Genomic DNA, 26,182 nt, shown 5'->3' with positions numbered 1-26,182 from the left:
GTGATGAACTTCACCATTTGGGGCCTGCTTACAGGAGAAGCATCTTTCATCACTAGAATCCATTCTCCCTATCTGTGGCCTCAGTTGAAAGAAATAGCTATTTTGCTAACTTCTGTAACCTCCCAATTTTTACTATAGGTCTTTGTAAATTGTTAGATGAACCTTACGGTTAAGTCCTTTCTCTATCTGGGAGCAGAGGCACCCAGTAAACATTAGAGATCACTTCTGCCTTTATAAGTCTGGAAACTTTCGTATCCTGCTTCCCATGTCTGGAGATTTTCATGTTGTACCATTTTATCCTGTGTCTTTAGTGTCTTGCCCATCTAATGAGTACATAATAAGGAAAAAAAAAATGAAAGAAAAAATATTCCCTTTTATATTTGGCTACAGACTGTATTTAGGATAAGAATAAAAGACGTTACCATTACAGAATGGAAATTTTTATTTTACAAATGAAAAAGCAAAATACTGCTATTAAATTGACCCTGAAGTCACACTCTGAATTCCTATCTTACAGTTCAATTTTCCCAGTTCATCAATTAATTCCACAAAATAGACTAATTAAACCTTTGTCTGTGGAAGAAGCATAGACCACATTTAACCATGATAATGGAGATGGCTGGCAAGATTAAGCAAAGGAATTGATTGTAGCTCTGTTTGAATTCTTTGTCTTCTTGGAAACAGTCTCTATAGCCATGTGAGATTTAAAGACTGTGACTGTCCTGGCCAGAGAAGAAGGTCAAAGCTGTGTCAGAGAATTAAAAACCACTCTTCTACCTTTATCTTGTGATATCCATGTCTCTCAGAGAGGTCTGGCTAAACCAGAATATTCTTTGCAATAGCATTCAAAGTCCTTACTTGTGCCACATCTGTTACCTTTAGAGAATATTCTGAGCTAGAAAGAGAGGCTCCCATGGCAACAGAGGAATTTCTGCAACAGAAATAATAAAAGGACAGATAATTATATAACTTGTTAAATGAGCCCTCCTACTGGCACTTCATTTTATAGGCTACTTAATGGCAAGAAGACAGGAGGTCAAGGGCTTGGATTCTCATATTTCATAATTTTTACAAATTACTTACTTAAAACATCTAGTAGCCAAATCTACCTGACAGTATACTTGATTTTATATCTAGTAATGTAGTTTTGTTTTGTTTTGATTTTTGAGAGAGAAAGCACGAGCAGGGGAGGGGCAGAGAGAGAGAGAATCCCCAGCAGGACCTGTGCTGTTAGTGTAGAGTCCAAGCTCATGAATCATGAGATCATGACCTGAGCTAAAATCAAGAGTTGGATGCTTAACCAACTGAGTCACCTAGGCGCCCCTCTAGAAATGTAGTTCTAAGGCTCTTGCTTCTTTTATATCTCATTTTTCCCAATTCTAAACAGAAATAATCAACTACTTAACTATTCAGTTATGTGAATCTTCCAAAGTGTAATAAAAAACTCGCAATAGTTTCAATTTCTTAATAGTGGCATAATTTCAAAATAACTAAAAATAGGGAACAAAGGTGAGGGATGATTGACTAAGAATTAAAGGTAGGAGGGATAAAAATGACTATGACTCCTCCATCCTTATACCATAGTTATTAACTTCACTAAAGGAAATCACAGTTGAATGCACATACATACATATCTGACTCATTTGAAGCTTAGCTGCTGAATTAGAGTTTATTATTAACTGGTCTAAGTTTAGCAATGACTTAAATATATAAAGATTCACCTAAATTCAGAAAAGCCTGCTTATATGAGGCAGGATAAAACCATTTGCAGTTGAAAAACTGCAAGAACGAGGTAATACTTATGTATTAATCACAACATTCTATTCATTAATCATACCACCAATAAGGTCTTCCTTACTGCAATGAAATCAGGAAATTCAAGATTAATCCATCCCTTCTTACATGAATCAAAGAATACATTCTTACCGAAACTTCATTCCTGAATCTCTAGCAGACCGAGCAGAACAGTGAAATTCTGTAGCACCTGAACCCTCAAGGATCCTTTGTAGATTTCTGTCTGTTATGCCACCCCCTGTTGGAAAAATAAGTAATACATTAAGAAGAATAAAATTTTGTATAAAACTTAATGACTAGCAATGGCTGCTTACTCTACCTGAAATTCCCATGCCAAAATTTCTCATTGACTTAAGAGTTACTCTCTCCCTACTATGCTAGAATGAGATAAGAAAGGAATGATAAAAGACAGACTATAGACTCTGGAGAACAGTTAACTAATAAGGTCACAGAACCTGTATGGTGGAATCTTATACATCTATTGGTTCATATAATGATGCTATATATTACTGACTTTAAAAAGATTGTTCTAGGGCAAGGAAAAATCTCTATCCCTACTCCCTCTCAATTAAAGCAAAATCAAAACAAAAAGGATAGGTTTGAGGAAGAAGCTACAAAAGCACAGCCTCAGAGATGTATCTGAAAGACACAAATTCTCTAACTAGTATTCAAAGAGCACATGACTTGGAAATGGGGAAAAATGCAAGGTGTTGCAGTTTATTCAATATAATATCAACTTTGTTTTTCACAGAAACATCTGATTCTACTTTATTAAAACTGTACAATTAAGAACTTGGTAATGACTCATTTGTTTTGTTGAACTATCTCTTAAATATTTGTATACAGATAATCATATTCTGAACTAATACCAGATTAAAAATATAACATTACTGATCTTTTTATTCTTCTTTCCTAGTATATAGTATGTATTTAATAAAGATTTTTTAATGACTGATAAATTATGTACTTGGTAACTCAAGCTATTCAAGTCGTTGAAGTAACTTGACTTTACACACTCTTTTGGACTCATCAACTTGTTTTTTCTTAGTGGTACAGTAATATCACTGAGCCCTAAGAAGTTGAAAGAACATAGGCTTATTTTAGACACATGTAAAGATAAAATGCCATGATGCTTTTAACTTTAAAATACCTAAGGATAAAAAAAGATAACAAATGTGGCAAAATGTTAAATGTAGGAAATGAGTAAATGAGTATTCTTTATGCTATTTTCTACTTTTTTACGTTTGAGAAAATTAATATGAAGAAATTAAGATTATCTTTATATCTCTTTCACTCTGACTCTAGATCCCCTTATTAATTCTTTAAAAATTGTTCACCTCTAATGAGCCAGAATGTACCTAGCTGATTTCATGGTTATCATCAGGAACATATGTCCCAACTGTTCTAGTAAAAGGAAGAATTCAGTGATCAGAGATTTTCAAGAACCAAGAGAGTATTATATTTGTCCAGAGATACCGCCTAAATGTTTGCTTACACCTTGTTAACAACTAGGACGTTTGGCCCTAACTCAACGTAGCAGCATCGAACTTGGTGTGCCTCACCAGAGATGAACATCCATCCACATTCACAGAATTCTATACTACGGAAGATGGAGAAACCCCAATCCCAATCTACTTCCTTATTTGCTACTCTCTGAGCTAATCCCTGCTAGAATGTTCTCCTTATCTGAAGTTTTAAATTCCAGCACACATTTCTCAATCTTAAATTTTTAATCAAATTACTTATTCTTCTCTCTGAATACCATGTATTAATACTTTCTCTCATATCATCCTGCCTCCTTTGTTCTTTCTTCACTGCACTTCAGTGTTATACTAACAAATGGATAGATAATTAAATACCTGGCATTACCACAATCCTGCCTTTTGCCTGAAAAAAGAAAAAAAACACAAATTTTAATATCTTTCTCTCAAATGAGATATAAGGCAGTGAGAACAGAAACATGAGTGAAAGTATATTAAATTTTAAAAACTATTACTAGTGTCTAACGTTCAATAGGTCATCTCTAATTCTTTGGGATCTTGGGTAAGTAAGATGTTCAGCATAGTAACTCTTTCTATTCAGAAAGGTTATTTTATTGTATTGCTTTGAAGACTTGGTACTGTGATGAACACAAAGGAGACTATGCTATAAACACTGAATAATCACATCACCTTAAGAAAAGTCATTATTGGGGCGCCTGGGTGGCGCCGTCGGTTAAGCGTCCGACTTCAGCCAGGTCACGATCTCGCGGTCCGTGAGTTCGAGCCCCGCGTCAGGCTCTGGGCTGATGGCTCAGAGCCTGGAGCCTGTTTCCGATTCTGTGTCTCCCTCTCTATCTGCCCCTCCCCCGTTCATGTTCTGTCTCTCTCTGTCCCAAAAATAAAATTAAAAACGTTGAAAAAAAAAAAATTTAAAAAAAAAAAAAAAGAAAGAAAGAAAAGTCATTACTGAAAAATAACATTAATTCTGAGTTTTTGCTATGCAGCGGAATGGAAGTAGTTGAATTTAAACAAGATTTTAGCAGAAAACAAAGCACAGCATAATAGTAAATTACTGGGGGAAAAAAAACCCTATTCAAGTCTTGTATCCTCAACTAAATTCCCTAGCTTCTTATATCAGCTAAAAAAAAACCCCATGAGTCCATTTAACTGGGTTTTAAGTAATAAAATCAGACTATATGGATTAATTTCTGATAATTCTGGAAGACAGGTATTGAAGTTTCTTTACCTTTATTCAAACTTTCATTACATTTCCTAAATAAGCTTTAGGGATATACTCAGTATCACTGAAAGTCAAAAGGATATCACCCCAAATGCAAATTTAGCAGAACTACTAGTAGCAGGTAGGTAGTGATGACAGAATAAAAATTACACATTATGTCAAGCTCACTAATTTTCTGAATAAAACCATTTAAATTGTATGGAAAATGAATTTTTTCACATATGTTTCCTGAGAGGAGTCTTTAATACCAGACCAGCCAATTCTGCCACTCAAAACAATTCCAAGTCATTTGCCTCAACTGTGCAGCTTATTATATGCACACAAAGTTGGGTATATAATCTTTCTTCTGTTGGGTACTACTGAACTATTAAAAAATTCAATTAAGAACCATACATAGGGGCGTGTGGGTGGATTAGTCGGTTAAGCATCCAACTCTTGATTTCAGCTCAGGTGCTGACCTCACAGTTCCTGAGGTGGAGCCCTATGTCGAGTCCCCCTACTCCCTGGACTGCAAGCGAGGAGCCTGCTTGGGATTCTCTCTCCTCTCTCTCTGCCCCTCCCTCCATCCCCCTCTCTCAAAATAAATAAATAAACTTAAAAAAAAAAAGAAACACATATAGCTTAGTTTCTTTTTCCACAGAAAAAATGAAACAATTGATTAATATAGTCAATAAATACAATTAATGTTGAGAATACTTAACTTCCATATCATGTCCAGTTAGGACAAATAAGAAAACAAAACGATTGTCTTAGTGTGGGGCGGGGAAAATGGGGACTGGAGAAAAAGGGGTAGTGCCATCCAATGTGGGAAGGACAGAAAAGGAAAAAGAGGATATGAGAGAACAGAAAAGAGAAACCAAAAGAATGGAGTAAAGTAAAAATTAGCTAACTTCTGTAATAACAAATGTGAAGAAGGGAAGAGAAGCAGAAAGTCTCAAAAGCAATAAAGCATAAAAACAGTAAAAAGGGAAGGTAATAACAGTAGGGAAGATGATAGAGATAATCATGAGCAGAGGGAGAAACAGCCTTCCCTTTACTTTTAAGACAAGTTATACTTTAATGAGCTCTAAGTAACCAGCAGTGTAGAGTTAAGATAAGCGTTCAGTACGATTGGTGAGGGTCTTTATGTAATAGCCACAAACTCTAAAACAGCTCCAAAGAGCTAGATATAAGAGTTATCTTGTGAAAAACATTCCAAAAAAATTTTTTGAGAGAGAGGGCACAAGTGAGCGAGGGGCAGAGAGAGACACAGAGAGACAGAGAGAGAGAGAGAGACAAAGAGAAAATCCCAGGAGTGGCAGAGAGAGACAGTGAGGGAGAGGGTGACAGAGAGAGAGAGAAGCAGGGCTCACCTGAAGCAGGGCTCGTGCTCACCCAAGTGGGACTTGGACTCACCAACCATGAGATCATGACCTGAGCTGAAGTCAGATGCTTAATTGACTGAGCAACCCAGGCACCCAAAGCATTCCAAATTCTTTTAGTTAAAAAATGATATGCTTGATCTGCACATTGAATGCAATCCCAATCAAAATTGCACCAGCATTCTTCTCAAAGCTAGAACAAACAATCCTAAAATTTGTATGGAACCACAAAAGACCCCAAAGAGCCAAAGTAATGTTGAAAAAGAAAACCAAAGAGGGAGGCATAACAATCCCCAATTTTAGCCTCTACTACAAAGCTGTAATCACCAAGACAGTATGGTATTGGCACAAAAACAGACACATAGACCAATGGAATAGAATAGAGAACCCAGAATTGGACCCACAAATGTATGGTGAACTAATCTTTGACAAAGCAGGAAAGAGTATCCAATGGAAAAAAGACAGTCTCTTTAAGTAAATGGTGCTGGGAGAACTGGACAGCAACACGCAGAAGAATGAAACTAGATCACTTTCTTACACCATACACAAAAATAAACCCAAAATGGATGAAAGACTTAAATGTGAGACAGGAAACCATCAAAACCCTAGAGGAGAAAACAGGCAGCAATTTTCTTTGGCCTCCACCACAGCAATTTCTTACTCAACATGTCTCCAGAGGCAAGGGAATTAAAAGCAAAAATGACCTATTGGGACCTCATCAAGATAAAAAGTTTCTGCACTGCAAAGGAAACAACAAAACTAAAAGGCAACCGATGGAATGGGAAAAGATATTTGCAAATGACATATCAGATAAAGGGTTAATATCCAAAATTTATAAAGAATTTAACAAACTCAACACCCGAAAAACAACCCAGTGAAGAAATGGGCAAAAGACATGAATAGACACTTTTCCAAAGAAGACATCCAGATGACCAACAGACACATGAAAAGATGTTCAACATCACTCATCATCTGGGAAATACAAATCAAAACCACACTGAGATACCACCTCACACCAGTCACAGTGGCTAATATTAACAACTCAGGAAACAATAGATGCTGGTGCGGATGTGGAGAAACGGGGAACCCTCTTGCACTGTTGGTGGGAATGCAAACTGGTGCAGCCACTCTGGAAAAGTGTGGAGGTTCCTCAAAAAATTAAAAATAGAACTACCCTACGACCCAGCAATAGCACTACTAGGAATTTATCCAAAGGATACAGGAGTGCTGATTCATAGGGGCACATGTACCCCAATGTTTATAGCAGCACTTTGAACAAGAGCCAACTTTTGGAAATAGCCTAAATGTCCATCAACTGATGAATGGATAAAGAAGATGTGGTTCATATATACAATGGAATACTACTTGGCAATGAGAAAGAATGAAATCCCATCATTTGCATCAACATGGATGGAATTGGAGGGTATTATGTTAAATGAAATAAGTCAGTCAGAGAAAGACAGATATCATATGTTTTTCCTCACATGTGGAACTTGAGAAACTTAACAGAAGACCATGCGGGAAGGGCAGGGGAAAAAATTGTTACCAACAGAGAGGGAGGGAGGCAAACCAGAAGAGACTCTTAAATACAGAGAACAAATTGAGGGTTGATGCTGGGCTGGGGTAGGGGAGAGGGGAAAATGGGTGATGGCCATTGAGGAGGGCACTTGTTGGGATGAGTACTGGATGCTGTATGTAAGCAATGAATCATGGGAATCTACCCCCCAAACCAAGAGCACACTGTACACACTGCATGGTAGCCAATTTGTCGATAAATTATATATTTTTAAAAATATTAAAAAGAAAAAAAAATGATATGCTAGAGGTGTCTGGGCGGCTCAGCCAGTTAAGTGTCCGACTCTTGATTTTAGCTCAGGTCATGATCTCATGGTTCATGAGATGGAGCCCCACCTCAGGCTCCGTGTGGTCAGTGGAGCCTGCTTGGGATCCTCTTTCCCTCTCTCTCTGCCCCTCCCCTGCTCACACTGTCTCTCTCTCTCTCTGTTTCTCAAAATAAATAAGTAAACTTAAAAAATTATATGCTGGTGCAGAAGGGGAAACAGAGACTGTTAAATTAGTTAATGACAATACGATAAGGTGCAAAAAAAAAATCTCTTTTGCAGATATGAGTCAACAACAACTTGTGCTCTATAATGAGGAAATTAGAACCCCCCAGACTAGTATTTAAGTATCAGGGCCTCAGTAAAATAATCAAAAGTGACCTCCAAGTCCAGCTTCTGGCATATATGTCACTGAAAAAGCATATAATTTTTCATGACATCTGAATTATATGTCATTTTGGAAAGACAGCTCCAAAGTTACCAAAAAAGCTTATATGTATACATACTGTGAAATCTGTAGACTGACATTTTGTAGATTTTTCAGAGAACCTCCTTCTGATCAACTTTTTTTTTTTTTTAATTTTTGATTTTAGAGAGAAAGAGCACGTGAGCAGAGGAGAGGGGCAGAAGGAGAGAAAGAAAATCCCTAGCAGGCTCCATGCTCAGCATAGAGCCCAACCTGGGGCTGGATCCCATGGCCCTGGGATCATGACCTGAACCAAAATCAAGAGTTGGATGCTAAAATGATTGAGCCACCCAGGTGCCCCCTCTTCTGATAAATTTTTTAAACCCTGATCAAATTGATCTATCATGAAAGTGTTTATCAACGTCACTTTACTAACTCATCCATCTATCCAACAAATATTTATTAAGTGCCTACCATGTTATCAGGCACTGTTCTGGATATAGAGAATATTATGGTTGAAATGACCCAGCATATGCCACTGTGGCATAAAAATAATTTTGAGTTGAAAGCATTTGAGTTCCTGAAATTCCTTATCTGCCCTAAAAGCAGAGCCTCCCAAAAGAATTCAAAAAGAACTCAATGGTCAAAATTCCCCTCTGGGAGCAATTCATCAGCACCATACCTAAACAAGACATTGTCATTAAACTTTCGTATCTTCAATCTATTCTCATTAGGGTGCACCTATTTATCTTTCCAAAAAGTCTTTCCTCCCACCCCACAAATGCTTTTCCTCCTTCCACTTCTAAATTCCTAAGTGCCCCTCCCTCTACCTCCTCTTCACCTATTAAGATGGTATGTAAGACCCAAATTCTAAGCACCTCCTTTAGTCACATTTCTTTGTGAACTCCAATATATATACATAAGTGATTAAAATCTTTTTTCCTCCTGCTAATCTGTGTTTTGTCAGTTTAATTCACAGGCCCTCAAACATAAAACCTAAGAAGGCAGAGAAATAGTTTTTCCTCCCTGACACAGTAAACAAGATAATGTTCCTACTCTTGTGCAGCTTTCATGTTCAAGGAAGAGAGACAACATATAGGTATATTTATGTAATAAAATTTCAGGTAGCTGTAAGTACAATGAAAAAACCATAAAGCAAGGTAATGAAACAGAGCGTAAAAGGGGGATGGGGCTATCGCATAGAATTTAATAATTGTTAAGAGAAATAAGTAGAACAAGGCCATTTAGTATTCTCAAATGTGCAAAAGAAAAGCATCCATAGACAAAATGTTTACTATCTAGAAAGCTGAAACGATTCTAGGAAAAAAAGTCATTTAAAAAAATGTTTATTTTTGAGAGAGAAAGAGAGAGCTGGAGTGGGGCAGAGAGAGAGAGGGAGACAGTGGATCTAAAGCAGGCTCTGCACTGATAGCAGACAGCCTGATGCAGGGCTTGAACTTACAAACCATGAGATCAGGACCCCAGCTGAAGTCAGATGTTTAACCGACTGTGTCACCCAGTCACCGCCCCCCCCCCCCCCCGAAAAAGTCACGTTTAACTGTTTCTTCCAAGTGAAAGCTTTTCAACACATGGACAAATTAAATGAATTCTGCCACTTTGGGGAGGGGGGTTTCCATAAGATTACTGAGAACTGTATGCTTACCTAAAGCTATCAAAGTGATTTAACAACATAAAGCACTTACTAAGTATCAGACTTTGTGCTATTATCTGAAGTAATCCACAACTATTCTAGGAGGTAGGAGGTAGGTGCTATTAAAATGCTAATGTTGTAGATGAAGAAACTGAAGTTTAGAATGGTTAGGTAGTTTGCCCAGGCTTACTGTTAATAAATGGCAAAACTAGGATTTAAACACAGACTTTCTAATCCCCAAACCTAGGCTTTAACCAGTATATTATACTGCTAGATAACTGCTTCAAAAAGTAAAGTTAGCGTTATCTCACTTACATGTGAAATCTAATAAAAAGTCCAATACATAGAAACAGAGAGTAGAACATTGCTATCTAGTGAGGAGGTGGGGAAAACAGGGAGATGCTGGTCAAAGGGTACAAAGTTGCAATTATGCAGGATGAGCAAATCTACAGATCTAATGCACAATGAGACTATAGTGAATACTTCATTGAATTCTAAAAATTTGCTAAGAGAGTAGTATTTCAGATGCTCTCACCACACACACACACACACACACACACACACACACACAATGTAACTAGATGAGATGCATATGTTAATTAGCTTGACTGTAACTATTTCATTATATATATATTAACATTGAAATATCATGTATACTCTAAATACATGGAATTTTTCTTTTATAAAAAAGAAGTAAAGTTAGCGTATGAGAATATTTAACTTAATGCTTCCTGCCAGCCAATGATTAAACTACAAATTACATTCGCAACACAGTGATAATGAAATGCAAGACATGACTATGGCAATTATATCTACATTATTCTCTACTCCACAGTGAGAAAAAATTTAAAAATGAATTCAATTCTTCTATTTTAAAACCCTTCAGACTTTCCCACTGCCCCAACGATAAAATACACACTCCTCAACAGTTTTCAAGGCTGTGGACAGCATTCTTCTCTTTACATCCAATATTCTGGTTTCTTCAATATCTTAGTAAGTTACTCTTTCCTGGTCTTTGTATACACTATTTCTTCTGCATGAAGCATTCACCTATTCCTCTTACCTGCTTTTACACAGATAACTTGTAATCATTGCTCAAATGAATGTGTGTGTGACTCTTCTCCTGGGAGCTAACTACTGCCAACTCCATGCCCAAAACTGGGGTTAATTCCTCTCAAATGTGCCCCTTTGTACCTTTAAAAGTTAAAAAAAAAAAAAAAAAAAAAAAAAAAAAGAGTGGGTGGGCACCTGGGTGACTCAGTCAGTCAAATGTCTGCCTCTTAAATTTTTTTTTTAATATTTATTTTAGAGAGAGAGAGAGAGAGTCAGAGACAGACACAGAGTCCAAGCAGGGGAGGGGCAGAGAGAGAGGGAGACAGAATCCGAAGCAGGCTCCAGGCTCCGAGCTGTCAAAACAGAGCCTGATGTGGGGCTCAAACCCACCACCTGTGAGATCATGACTTGGGCCAAAGTCAGAAGCTTACTTGACTGAGCCACCCAGGCACCCCCAAATGTCTGACTCTTGATTTCAGCTTAGGTCATGATCTCACAGTTGCGAGACTGAAGTTGGGCATGGAGCCTGCTTAAGATTCTCTCTCTCCCTCTCCCTCTGCCCACTCCTTGCTCTGCGCATGCTCTTTCCCTCTCTCAAAAAAAATATTATTTTTTTTAAGTAAACTCTACCCCCAACGTGGGGCTTGAACTCACTATCCCGATTGAGTGGCATGCTCTACCGAGCCAGCCAGGTGCCACTTAGTACCTTTTTTTATAGCACTCTATTACAATTGCTTGTTCTATTAAAAGTGCCTGTTGTGCAACAAACTCCAAGGGCAGTGACTACACACACACATATTCAGGTCACCACCACAGTACAAATGCCCTGCAGTTAATATATACTTAATAAATACTTGTAAAATCAGTAAGTTCCAGACTAGCAAAGTCACATCAGATCCTTAGATGAAATTTCTGAAAATTATTTTCATGGCTATAAGAAAGTGAACATAATTAGATTTCTATACAGAACACCAAAAAAATATTAGTAACAGGAGAAGTAATAATAATAAACTAACATGTAGTAAGATCTATTATATGTCAAGCACTATGCTAAGGCTCTTACATATCTCCTCTCTACCAATCATCAGAACAACCCTATAAAGGAAGTATTAAACTTTTCTCAATTGCACACATAAAGGAACAGAGGATGAATAATCTACTCAACATTACAAATCAAATAAGTATCTGAGTCTTAAATCCAGAACTCTCTTGTCTCAAAGTCCATACTCACTAACTCAAAATGGCTCTGGACTGGTGTCAGAAAAACAGACATACCACAATTACAAATTTGCCTGCTCTACAAATGATGCTAACTCATCATGGAAATTCATACAAGGGTAAAACATATTTCCTCCTATCCTGATAGATAGGGAGAGGTGAAAGAAGAATATAATTTTAGGTTTAGAATTCATTTCCACGTGATAATTATTTCAAAATTTTTATGGGATCCCCTGAGTATACATAGGCTGACGGTGAGATGATGTGGCTTAAAACAATGTAATGCTAATGGCAGAGAAAAGATAAAATTGGCTGTGGTTATCCAAGTTAGATCAAAACCTTAAGCACTGGTTACAATTTGACTTCAAGAGTCTTAAACACTAAAATGCTCATGTGAAAGAAATAAGAATTATATAAATATATTTCTGCCTGCTTGCTTTTCTGTATAGGGTAATCATTAAGTCAGTAATAGCTTCATAACCTAGCTGAACAACAGAATATCAGGAGCAAGCACAACAGAGTTAGGAAGAAAGGAAACAAACTGTGTATACCTGATCTATGAGTCTCTTTATTAGGGGTAGCCCTTCTAGTGCCGAACTGTCACATCCACTGGTCAATACTCGTTCAAATCCCAGGGTTAAGAGGGTCTCTAGAGCTGCCACTGGATCATGAACCATGTCAAAGGCTGAAATAAATAAAACTGATTTGAATTTTGAACACATATCCTCTAATACAGTGCTTTCCAAAATGTAGTATACACACAGAGGTGTGCTGGACCTAGCCTGTATTGGCAAGCCAGAGCCAACTGTTAAATATTCAGGAGTTCTGCAAGCATGATTATTATCCACTGACAGCCTGAAATCAGTCAAGGTGGGAGAATTTAAACCACAGAACTCAACAAATACTATGTACCAGGTCTCTCTTCGTCCAAGAACTAGTTTACCAGCACACCACAGTCTGCATACCATCATGGTACGCGTGAACATTTTAGATGGTACCCACCTGAACAGATTTATTTACTTAAATACAGATTAAGAGTGAAACATTTCCATTTTTCATGAGGTATAAAAGTTTCTCTTTAAATTCACGTAAGGGGCGCCTGGGTGGCTCAGTCGGTTAAGCATCTGACTTCAGCTCAGGTCATGATCTCACCATTTTGAGTTCGAGCCCTGCTTCGGGCTCTGTGCTGACAGCTTAGAGCCTGGAGCCTGCTTCAGATTCTGTGTCTCCCTCTCTCTCTGCCACCCCCCGCATTTGCACTCTGTCTCAAAAATAAATAAACATTAAAAATTTTTTTTTAATTCACTTAAGATTTTATTTAATGAAAATTATTACATACATTTGCACAGGTAGCACTCAAATCACTCTAAATGTGATAGGCAAGTGACTCAAATTTGGAAAACTGCTCTAAGGCTTCAGACAAACTGGACAAATCTCACTTGAGACAAATATTACACTATTTCCTAAAAAGGCCTTGGTTCACATTCTCATTATTGATTAATATTTTGTACTATTCCATTTACTCCAAATACTTATGGCTCATAGTACAACAATTCTTCACAACAGACTATATAAACTCGTAATTCCATTCTACTTTCTAAGAGACTTCTCTCCTCCTCAGGGAGGAAAGTGGCACTAGGAACCTCAAAAATAAAAACTTCTGCTTTGGTTCTCAGCACTGTTACATGATTTGGAAGTTCTAATCCATGGCAGATTAAGGTTAGACCCCTTTACATTACCCGTTAGCGTATGCAGGCAGCTAAATGTACCACAGAGATTTTTCCTCTTTTTGTAGCAGCGCCTCACCAGTGATTACACTATCATACTATCTCATTAAATGCATGAGTGAAAACAATGTAGAACTTACAACAATGCGAAATTTTGAAAATACAAAAATATTTTTGTTAAATGTATTGAAGGAAAAGAAATTTGAAATGATTTTCTTAGTTTAAGAAGAGAAAAATACATTCTATATGACACATGTACTTTTTAAATTATTTAGCATGTCAAATTTTAAACTATATACTTTTCAGATAAGTGTTTACTGATTAAAATTACTTTTCATATTTACAAACTTTTTTTTGGCTACTCTCAAGGTGCTGGATTTTAAACATTCTAACATCTTTTAGTTATTGCTAGTTTATGAGAAGCATTGCTAAACAGCAAGTCAAGAAAACAGTTTTCTGGTGGTATAATCCATTTCAAAAAGCAACAAGAATAACAAATGCTTTATCTCTAATTTCTGTAAATAGATGCAAATGACAGAGCCCACTCTTATCCTAATCTTTGAATGCTTACTCGAAATGGCAGAAAAACATTCAACAATTTCTCATGCATATATCAAGTAAAAAAAAAGTTTTGACTGAAGACTTCTTTCTTTTCACATATAACGGAGCGCCCTCTGCAGGCAAAATTGACTTGTTCAGTTTTACTAAGGTTTAACAAAAGTGTACGGAAATTAGGACTACCTGATTTATAGATAAGAAGTATTTTTTATATTAAACTATCAGATAATTTTAGAAACCATTCTGATGTAGACAAGCTATCAATAATGCACTTTTGTACACAATAGTGAGCATCTGTTCATTGACTATCCAGCATCTATTTCTTCTTTCCTCCTTCCTAATAGTAACCAATTCTTATGCAGATATCCACCCCTTTCCCCACCTCTGCCCATGAATCTTATATTCATCTGGGAAAGCTGGTCACATCACTAGTTCCTAGAATGGTCTTGTCTGGCTTAAGCCAGGCAATACATTTCATTTCACTGGCCACAGCACTTTATTCTTTTTTTTTTTTAATTTTTTTTTTTTAACATTTATTCATTTTTGAGACAGAGAGATACAGAGCATGAACGGGGGAGGGGCAGAGAGAGAGGGAGACACAGAATTGGAAGCAGGCTCCAGGCTCCGAGCCATCAGCCCAGAGCCCAACGCGGAGCTTGAACTCACGGACCACGAGATCGTGACCTGAGCTGAAGTCGGACGCTTAACTGACTGGACCACCCAGGTGCCCCACAGCACTTTATTCTTTTGAGGGTTGCACATGATCTAAGGCGTCTAATAAAAAATGAATCTCAGGATTCTTGCTTGAAATGCTGTGACAAGTACATACACTTGTAGACAATTCCCACTCTCTCCCTCTATTATATCCCATCACACCAGCATTTACTTTTAACAACTTTTCATAACTAAGTTTCAAATTGTGCATCTCTAAATTTATAACAGTTATAAAGAAACCAACTGGTAACACTGTAACACTTTATGTGTTCCATAAAAAAGTTATGGCATTTGGTAAAATTAGAAAACTGACACCGTTCAAAAGAACTTCTAAAATGGAAATGACTCACCTCGGTGGAAAGTGACTGGCAGAGGACGGCATATAGCTACAAAAATAAAGTCAAATAATAATATAAATGAAGAGATCGTCACTGGTTGGTGTATATAGAATTTTCCATGTTAGATGGGACTTTTTTATTTTATACTGTCCTCTCCTAAGAAGCAAAGACAGTGAACTAAGATAATAAAATGGCAGCCTTCCAAATTCAGAATTCTTATGTTTCCATTAATCTCTGATTTTCATTAAAAGAAAAAATGGTCATCCATTCTTTAGCCAGACTAAATAAAAATTATGCGATCTGGTTATTTATAAAGGCAGCATTACATCTATTACTTTTACCCCTCTGAGAATCTTCAAGAAATACTTTGGCTTAGAATTATAAGTAGTATGCTTCTGTCCTCTACACATCTCCCCATCTTCAACAACTGCAATAGCCTTTGAAGTGTTTGGTGCAGTGATTAAAGGAATCGAGGCAAACTTCCCTTAAACCTTCCAGGAACAGCAGCAGAACTTGATCCATAACAACTGAGGAGTCAGTAGGACTAGAATGTATACCTAGATCTGCCCCAGACATCTAGATAACTGTTTAAAATAGGTCAGTATAAGTGCCTGCAGGTGTGACTGAATTCAGTTTTGCAATTGCATTGTTTTTTTTTTTTACTTGCAGCGACACACAATGTTATGTTAGTTTCAATATCAGAAGTATTCAATGCAATCATCATTAGAGGCTTTTTGGTCTCAGATACAAATTCTTACCCACAAGGGACATGCACAACTCTTTGTCAATGTGTCCATCTTCAGTCAATGCTCCAAATACCAAACCATCAGCACCATAAAGCTTGGCAAGACGAATGTCAGCCTTCATCACCTCAACTTCACGATCTGAATATAGAAAGTCACCTCCACGCGGCCGAATCATCACAAAAACTGGAATCTGGACACACTGCTTCACTACTTGAAGGACACCTAAAAGAATATAGAGAGCAGACTAATTAAAATTCAAATGTGAACTAACATCTCTAGGAAGTCAATAAAATTTATTAGCTCTTGTGTATCACTTCTATAAGAAAAGGAAGCAATGACTGAGGCAACCAGAGATAGCTCTAAAGAGAATGACAACCCTAAATTTAAAAATGTGCATATAATAGAAGTTAAATAAGAAAACCAAGGGTAAAAAAGAGCAATTTAGAAAACAGAAAAAATTTACTGAATTTTTAAAAGCACTTGTCAGTTGACTAAAGAAAAATCATTTTGCTGGTATGTAACATTGGAAAGTGAATTAACAGGCTCAATATTCTGCCAGTGTATTCCATAAAATCCAATGTTTCCTTTCTAATTGATTACAGCTCTGTTTAGAACCTACTATAGAGACGTTTACATAGTTCTAAAGTTTATGATCCTTTAGGAACAAAGAAATTAATCAAAGCCTTTTTTTTAAAGAGTTATGTAAAAGGAAGCAAAGTTCTACTTATTTGTGATTTTATATAGAGATCTATGAACAAAAATACCTAAATATGACAAAATTCATGACTAATTCAGAAACCTCAATAGTATATATCTTCCATGACTGGTGTTAGTTATATCTCGATAAACCCATCTTAAGCTGAAAAGATCTTAAATCCAAATGCCTTCATTACACCTAACCTACTGAACATCATAGCTTAGCCTAGCCTACCATAAACACACTCACAACACTTATATTAGCCTACTGTTGGGCAAAATCATCCAATGGAAAACCTATTTTATAATACAGTGTTGAATATCTCATGTAATTTATTGAATACAGTACTGAAAGTGAAAAACAGAATGGTTACATAGATACAGAATGGTTTAAGCGTATTGGTTGTTTACCCTCGTGATCGTGATCGCGATCGCATGGCTGACTGGGAGCTGTGGCTGCCCAGCATCATATGAGAGTACCATACCACAAATGGCTAGCCTAGGAAAAGTTTAGAATTCAAAGTACAGTTTCTACTGAATGCATATTACTTTCACACCATTGCAAACTCAAAAGATCATAAGCCAAACCATCATCTGTTGGGAACCGTTTGTATAATTTCTGTGACAAGCGCCATTGTGTTTATGAACTTACTTCTTTTTCCTTGCTAAAAGATCCCCAATTTTGCATGGAATAGCAATATGCCCAGCACCAAGCAATGAATCATGATTACGATTGCAAAGAACAGATTGCATTCAAATTTAGAGATGGTCTGGGGATTTCACAGAATGGCCAGGGAATGCCCTCCCTTAGTGAGAAGATTCCAAAGGTCTACAGCACATATAAACCTTTATACTAAATAATGCTATCATCAACCTCACAGTAACATAGAAGAGTCAAAAATTCATACAGGGACTTCTGCTTTTGACCAAGACAGAGTAACAGGAACTGGATTTATCCTCCTACCTATAATAACCAAAAAACACATATGAATATGAAAAATACATGAAACAATGGTTTGAAAGACATTGTATGTCAAGCAACAAAGAACAATGATGCCTGAAAGATGGGAAACAAACGAGATAAGCTCTTTATTTAATCCAAATTACTACCTTGAGGGTTTTCTAGGCTGCAGTATAGAAAGGGGGAACCCAGGTGGAGGTCAGAGAATTCTCTGAGTTGAAGAGACAAAACTGAGAGTCCAGGGAGACCAAATGACTAGAGTTCACAGGAGAAAGTACCAGTGGGAAGAGAAAGAGAAATCTGGAGATTTGAAGAGAATCCCCTTCTAATATTCAGCTCAGTAGTGATGAGTGCGTATATGCAAGGAAACCATACAAGGGCCAGGGGAAAAAAATCCACTGAAAAGAATTAGAAAGAAATAGTGCCTGTCATTCACACCTGGTGCACCAAAAATAACACCTATTCCCAACAGGCATATAGGAAAAGTTGAAGATTCATGGGGCACTGGATAGAGAACACAGAGGTTCTTGCTTTTGGTAGTGGGGAATAATTAACTCTAGACTGACCACTGCTCCAGACCTGCTTAACAAACTTTAAAGCCAGGACCCAAAAAGAACAAATTGTTTCCAAATAACGTAACTGCTTGAGAATGTTTATAGGAATGCAAACATATCCAGGACCCAACAAAATAAAATTAATGTCTGGAAGCCAATAAAAAATTATCAGGCAGGAACACAAGATGCATCATGAGATGATAAACCAATCAAATGAAACCAACCTAGAACTCGTACAGATGTTAGAATTAGCAGCCAAGTCATAAAACAGCCACCATAACTTTACTCCAAATGTTCAAAAGAGTTCAGAAACAACACACTTGATATAATAGCCTCAAATTAAACTTCTAGAAACGAAAACTATAATGTGTGAGATGAAAAACACACAGTGTGGGATTAATGTCAGATTAGACATTGCAGGGAAAAGATTAGTAAACTTGAAAACAAACCAATAGGATCTATGCAAAATGAAACACAGAGAAAAAGGAGATTAAAAAGAAAAAAAGAGAGGGGCGCCTGGGTGGCTCAATTGGTTAAGCGCCTGACTTTGGCTCAGGTCATGATCTCACGGTTCAGGAGTTCAAGCCCCATGTCAGGCTCTTTGCTGACAGCCTGCTTCTGATTCTGTGTCTCCCTCTCTCTCTGCTCCTCTCCCACTCACGCTTTCTCTCTGTCTCAACAAAACAAAACAAAACAAACCCAACATAGTTCATCAGTGACTTGTGGGACAACTTCAAGCAGCCTAAAACAAGTATGTGACATCTTTGAAGGAGGGGGTAGAGTATATTGAATGCTGAAAATTTTCTAAATGTGATGAAAACTATAAATGCACAGGTCCAAGAAACATGAAGAAAACTATAGTCAGGTACATTGTTATCACATTGCTGAAAGCCAGAAATAAAAAAATTTTAAAGCAACCACAAAAGAGACATACAAAAAACCAAAAGCAAAAGCAAAACCAAAAACAAACAAACAAAAAACCACCACCAAAAATCCACAAGGTATGGATGATAGCAGATTTCATACGAAAGACAACACCAGCAAGAAGACAGTGGAGAAATATCTTTAAAGTACTGAAAGGAAAAAAAAAAACCGTCAACCTAGAATTCTACACCCAGCAAAAATATCTTTCAAAAATGGAGAAAGATGTTTTGAGACATACAAAAGCTGAAAGAATTCATCACCAGCATACTTGTAATACAAAAAATTGTTAAAAGAATTACTTCAGACTGAAAGAGAATGAGATCAGATGGAAACACAGACCTACACAAAGGAATGAAGAACACCAGAAATAGTAACTACACTGATTGTTTTCTCTTTTACTCTCTTTAAGAGATAATTGACTTTTTAAACAAAAAGTAGTGTGGAGTGTATGTATTTTTAACATAGATAGAAGATAGCAGTAAGATAGATGTATGACAACAGCAAAAAGACCAGGAGGGAAGAAATGAAGACAAAAGTCAATATGCTAAGGATGCCAGGATGGAAAGAGAAAAGAAAAAAAACCCTGGCCCTTGATATTACTGCAGAGCAACTAAACCAATAGTAACTACCTATCTCTCAACTTTTTGATGTACTGTATGAGGATCACATCTTTGATAGATTTATTCATAAGCATAAGCATTTCTAACTGATACAATATCCACAGCATAGTTAACACATTAGTAACATTAGTAAAAGATCTCAATAAAACATATTACCCATTGTCTCTGGGCTCTATAAACTCCTCCTAGAAAATATGAAAACCAGACACTTACCCATGCTAGGTGTGGTTCCTCCTTCCAGTAAGCCAGAACATAATTCAATCCGACCAGCACCTACGATAATAATAAAAAAAGCATTGCTCAATACAATAAACTTTTAAAAATTAAAAATTAAGAACAGTTTTAAGAAGCATTGCTCAAAAATTATCGTTCAAAATAAACATTTATGAAACAGTAAACTTAACACTTTTTTCTAAAATATAGCAAAGATTCTTAGAAACTGAGAGAAATCAAATTATAAAACCAGAATAACACTCTATTTTTAATCCCAACTATATTCTGCAACCCATATTGTGTTACTGATAGTCAAATTTAAGAGTTAATTCAAGTTAAGCTACATCTCCTGAAAATTCGTATTAGAAGGTTGCTTCTCCATGAATAGGGATGTAACTTACAATAAATAAGTTTCTGGACTGATCACAGTGGAACATTGACTCTTCATTGATATTAACAATCTGTTCAAAGAGTGTCTAAGCTTTAAAAAAGTATAAGATAATTTTAAGTAGCTTAAATCAAGATAATTTCAAGAATAAGAGAATGCTGAAAGCAAATCAACTATCGGACTACAGCATCATGTCAAAAGAGTCTCAGGATCCAGCTTGAAAAGGCTCATACCAGCCAAACAGAGGACACTCTGAGCATCAGTAAGAATAACCATAATGGAGTAAAACACATCAAATATGTCTAAATCTAGATTCATATTGATAAAACAATTCACTGGGGGATAGAAAATAAACTCATTACCCAAAAATCAGTAAACAGCAGAAAAAGAGCAAGCATTAATCCTGCCTTTCTTATAGAAAGTGAACCCCAATATAACCAAACAGTTGATGAAGGAAAGTTCTTTATAGAAGCATACTTTTAATAAGTGAAAAGTAAATAAATGTTAGAATTACTATAGCACCATTTTTCAAACCCTACTAAAATAGGCACTGCTAAAATCATTAGGTGAAAAGCTGAAAGAAAACCTTATAAAGGATGGATCAGGCTAACAATATCTGAATCCACTGCAGGCAAAAAGCCCATAGCTTGTTTTTGTTATGGCCTAGAAGTTAAAAATGTTTGTGTATGTGTTTTTCAAAAAATAAAAATCTTTACTGACACACAATTCACATACCATACAATTCACCCATTTAAAGTGTGCAATATATGGGGCGCCTGGGTGGCTCAGTCGGTTAAGCGGCCGACTTCAGCTCAGGTCATGATCTCGCGGTCCATGAGTTCGAGCCCCGCACTGGGCTCTGTGCTGACAGCTCAGAGCCTGGAGCTTGTTTCTGATTCTGTGTCTCCCTCTCTGTCTGACCCTCCCCCGTTCATGCTCTATCTCTCTCTGTCTCAAAAATAAATAAACATTAAAAAAATTAAAAAATAAAATAAAATAAAGTGTGCAATATAATATTTTTTAGTATACTTATAGAGTTTGGCAGCCATCAACACAATTTTGGAACATGTTCATTACCCCAAAAAGAAACCTCATACCCTTTAGCAGTTACCTCCCCTTCTCCCATGCCCCCAACCTTAGGCAACCACTAATCTACTTTCTTTCTCCAAAATTTGACCAATGTGGAAAATGCATATAGGTGGAATCATACAGCATGTGGTATTTTGTGACTTTTTTCCACTTAATGTTTTTCCACTTGCAATGTTAGAATAATTTCAAGATTCATCTATGTTGTAGCATGTATCAGCATTTCACTCTTCATTATTGCCAAATTAAGAATGGTTTTTACATTTTCACATTTTCAGAGGATTATATAAAAAAAAAAAAAAAAAAAAAAAGAATATTCAACCAAGACCAAATGCGGCCAGCAAAGCTGAAAATATATACTATGCTGCTGTTTACAAAAAGTATCCTGATGCCCATATAGATGAAAGATTGGGCACTTGCTGAAAATAGATGCTGAGTGATGGGTATGTGGGGATTCATTATACTGTTCTACTTTTGTATATGTTTAAAATTTTCCATAATAAAATGTTTTTAAAAATTTCTGATCCTAAGATGATGGGAATTTCTTTTTTCTTTTTTTTTTTTTGCATTTATTTATTTTGAGAGAGAGAGAACACGCGCACACATACGCATGAGTGGAGGACAGGGAGAAAGAGGGAGAGAGACAGTCCCAAGCAGGCTCCATGCTGCCAGTGCGGAGCCCCACGTGGGGCTAGATCTCACTACCACAAGATCACGACCTGAACAGATATCAAGAGCTGGATGCTTAAACAATTGAGCCATCCAGGCACGCCCCAGAGATTATGGGAATTTCTATGCTTCCCATTAAAGCAGGTTCAGAACACAAAAGAAACTTTGAGGTAAAAATAATGTTAAAAAAAGATAACGATAGGGGCGCCTGGGTGGCTCAGTCGGTTAAGCTTCCGACTTCGGCTCAGGTCATGATCTCTTGGTTCATGAGTTTGAGCCTCACATCTGGCTCTGTGCTGACAGTTCAGACCCTGGAGCCTGCTTCAGATTCAGATTCAGTTCCTCCCCTGCTTGTGCTCTGTCTCTGTCTCTCTCTCAAAAATAAATAAATATTTTTAAAAATTTTAAAAAAGAGATAATGATAAAAGTCTCGATGATGAAAATGGAAGCAAATCTCTTAAATCATCTTTAAATCAATAGTTTGAAAAAAAAATGAAGTCTTTGCTAAGTTCAATTAAAAAAAAATGAAGTTGGTGAGTAAGCACTACTGTAGACACTTGACTCAAAATGTGATCTACTGGAGGAGTAAGATTAGAAGATGATAATTTTCCAGTATGTTTTCCAGTCGGTTGGCTGTTTTCAAAAAGATTACTAGGATCCTTAGTAATCACAAAGGCTCCCAAGATCAGTTCAATAGGATTCATTTTCAGATTCTTACAGGGACTGCCAACTGTCATTCATTCTCTTTTGTCTTACCTCCTCTTTCTGCATTTACAGCTGACTCTACTGAATCAACACACACTTCCATGAGAAATCCATTTGCTGCTCCTAAAATACATGGAGAACAATGTAATTTCATGATGGTACTATCCATCCAGACCAATCTACCACCGTTATTTTATATTTTGCTGCCAAAATACAATGTCCAATGTCCAAATCCAATAATCCAAGTAGGTAAGTATACTAGAGACCATGAGTACAATAAAATAGCATACTGATTTTTTTTTAAATTTTTTAAACATTTATTTATATTTGAGAGAGGGGAGGGGGCAGACACAGAACCCGAAGCAGGTTCCAGGCTTTGAGCTGTCAGCACAGAGCCTGACACGGGGCTCAAACCCACAAACCGTGAGATCATGACCTGAGCCAAAGTGGGTCGCTCAACTGATTGAGCCACCCAGGTGCCCCAACAGCATACTGATTATTAAACTGATGTCTCCAAACTATGAAATAAGTATACAAACATATGTATAAGAAATTACACTGAGGAAAATACACACTGAATGCCAAATCAATTTTCCTAAAGCACAGACCTCATCATCACATTCTAAGTTAGATTGTTTTTGATGTTTCTCAGCATTTTCAGAATATGTTTAAACGTTTTTATAAAGATCATGTTTAAGAAAAAGGATGGACTTCAAATTTTGGCCCTACTACTCATCTGTGTGACCCTAGACAAGTTACTTAGCCTAAGTTTTCTATGAAGCAAAATAGGCTTTAGTACCTACCTCAGAGTAGTGAGCACTAAATAATTCATGTAAACTGGAGAGTACTCACTGTGTGTTCAAAAACAGTTATCATTAATAAACTACATACTCTTTCTTCTATATACCTCCAGTTCCCCCCAATTCCCATCCTTGCTCTTGATTATGGCCATCTCTTCAATCCACAAAGCCGTGCCATCTCCACTGCTGAATGGTAAAATCTTCCAAGACTCACATTAAATCACATTTCCATATTTCCCCTCTCTCAAAGTAGGAAATTGTATCTCCCTCTTTTGAACTCATATAACTCTTCATAGATTATGTGCTCCTTTTTAAAAACTAACTGTACCTTTTTAAAACACTAATTACTTTCTACCTCTTATTATTATGTAGATAGATAAGTGTCTGTTCACTCTTAGTTGACTTAAAGTTCCTAAATAAAGTCTTTATGTGAGAAATCTTTATCATCACCCATAGCAAGTACAGTGTCCACCCTGGTATACAACAGTCATGCAAAGATTTACCAGAGGCTGAATAATTATAAATTCAAAAATTTCAATCATGTATTTACACTACAAGTGTGATGAAAATAAAGTTTTGAGTTTTTCTGCAAGTGAAGCACATTGTTTTTGTTTACAATTCAGAACATTAAATGTACACTTCATGCAATAAGACCTGAAAGAATGTGCACCACATACTAATAATGGTTACTACTAGGTAGCAGATTTGGAATTACTTTTACTTTCCTTTTTTTTACTTTTCTATGTTGCTTTTTTCCTACCCAATATTGCTTTTATCGTTTTAAAAAAGGCTATTTAATTTGAAAAACCAAAATCTATCATCTGCTTACATCAAATTGCAAAGGTCTCACGTATGTAAAAGAAGACGATCAGTCTCAAACCGTGAAAGAGTTAAGTGCCACACTATGTTCTCAACCAATAGCACTGCATTCATTCCAAGAGTTTGCAGATAGCCACCCAGACCAGCTGTCACATCAATCTGACTGGACAATGCAGCTGGGGTACCATTTGCCTCCCAGGAGAAAGGATGTTGGCCAGGAGATGGTGGAGGCGCACACACAAGGCTATGACAGCTGTCCAGAAACAAAGTTATTTGTGGGAATCAAAGACATTTGTTTGGAGCAGCAGTTCTCAAAGTGTGGTAAGTCCAGTTACCTCTGGGGGCCTTCAAGACCCTCTCAGAGTCTGTGCAGTGAAAAGTATTTTCATACTAATGCTAAGACTTTATTTGCCTTGTTCACTCTCATTCTCTCACAAGTGGAGTGGAATTTTCAAGAGGCTACCTGACATGTCAGACTGAAAGCAGAAGCAGGTACAGCAATTCCATTAATCCAGATCTTCAAGAGATTTGCAAAAATATAAAATACTGGCATTCTCTTTGTTAGGAAGATATTTTTCACACACGCACACAGATGTTAGTGGTGTTAACATGTAATGGGTTTCCAGTTAATTAGCATTTTAAAATGCTTCCATTTCGAATACGGTCCATACAGATAGATTTAACCTATATAAATGAGAGGTCTCTAAGGTTCTCGATAACTTTCAGGAGGGGCAAGGGGTCCTGAGATCAAAAAGCTTGAGAACCGCTGGTCTGGAGGAACCGAGAGTTCACGAGGCGGAGGATCTGCCAAATTCCCCAGCACCTGCTACGCCACCCTGCCTGGCGCAGCAGCAAGAACTCGGGACGTGGGGCAGCCACAAGCTCGGGCACTTGGCAGCGGTGCGGCTTTGGGGACAGTCCTCACCCCCGCCGCAGCAGCTACAGGTTACTAAGAGGTCACCACGGTGAGGCGCTGTGTTCAGCGCTCGACAGCTAACAGTCCCAGCGCTGCCACGGGGTGGGGACTCGCAGCCTCGCGTGGCGACGGGAAACGTGGGGCTGAAAGAAGTTAACCAACTTGAACACGGTCGCACACTAGACGCGGCGGGATGCAAACCCACACATCTGGTTCCGGAGCCGCTTCACTCTCGCTACAAGCCCCTTCTCAGGCCCTCAGCTTCTACAGGTTTAAAGCCAGAACTTGCCGCGCTGAGGGATGTGAGAAGCCGGGGAAAGGACTCCGAGAGAAATCGCTACTACTCCACTGGCCAGAACTCCCGTAGGCCCGCCCCTGACAGCGAAAGCGGCCGACCGCCCCCTCCCCCCCCCTCCCCGCCCCCTTCTGTACCGGACTTCCCGGACGGTATGCGCGCCCGTTTCCGCTCCGAGGAGGTCCCCTGCCTCTTCATGCTCGACGCGTCCCTCCCTCGTGCGTCTTCGCTTTCTACTCAGGGTCTGGGTTCCGGCGCGCGCGCCCAACGAAGCGCGGCCTGATGGCTGCGCGCACCCCGGCGCGTCTCCGACACCCAGACCCAGCAGCCTCCGCGAAAGACGAGTGTCTGGCGCAGTCGCAGTCACTGCTCGCCCCTGTCTTCTGAGAAGGGCGGGGGGGGGGGGGG

The 26,182-nt window shown here is 37.7% G+C and overlaps 1 protein-coding gene across 4 annotated transcripts; it reads right to left on the bottom strand.

Moving 5' to 3' along the window:
• Positions 1-424: 424 nt before the first annotated feature.
• Positions 425-26,147, bottom strand: CUTC (cutC copper transporter). Of its 4 annotated transcripts, none has more exons than XM_058697446.1 (9): positions 25,912-26,147; positions 22,996-23,067; positions 20,097-20,156; positions 16,141-16,350; positions 15,395-15,430; positions 12,597-12,730; positions 3,654-3,681; positions 1,927-2,032; positions 425-931 (listed from the first exon to the last, which is right to left on the bottom strand). In XM_058697446.1, exons 1-9 carry the CDS (start codon positions 25,970-25,972, stop codon positions 817-819), a joined length of 822 nt encoding a protein of 273 aa, XP_058553429.1. In that variant the 5' UTR covers positions 25,973-26,147; the 3' UTR covers positions 425-816. The 4 variants fall into 4 exon arrangements, with proteins under 4 accessions (XP_058553429.1, XP_058553432.1, XP_058553431.1 ...); XM_058697449.1 differs by lacking the exon at positions 25,912-26,147 and adding an exon at positions 25,685-25,833; XM_058697448.1 differs by lacking the exon at positions 25,912-26,147 and adding an exon at positions 24,574-25,663.
• Between the last annotated feature and the right edge of the window lie 35 nt (positions 26,148-26,182).

This window comes from Neofelis nebulosa, chromosome 13 (genome assembly GCF_028018385.1).
Source record: "Neofelis nebulosa isolate mNeoNeb1 chromosome 13, mNeoNeb1.pri, whole genome shotgun sequence".
NCBI lineage: Eukaryota > Metazoa > Chordata > Mammalia > Carnivora > Felidae > Neofelis > Neofelis nebulosa.
The sequence above is the reverse complement of the archived record's forward strand: the minus strand, read 5'-3'. Positions and strand labels throughout refer to the sequence as shown.

Bases quoted from the DNA above. Each gene is read 5' to 3' on its own strand.
- CUTC (XM_058697446.1), bottom strand. From the start codon at position 25,972: ATGAAGAGGCAGGGGACCTCCTCGGAGCGGAAACGGGCGCGCATACCG. The intron at 16,351-20,096 runs GTAAGTGTCTGG...ATATTCTTTTAG, and splicing joins AGGAACCACACCTAGCATGG to GTGTCCTTCAAGTAGTGAAG. The intron at 932-1,926 runs GTAAGAATGTAT...TTTCTGTTGCAG, and splicing joins GATTCAGGAATGAAGTTTCG to AAATTCCTCTGTTGCCATGG.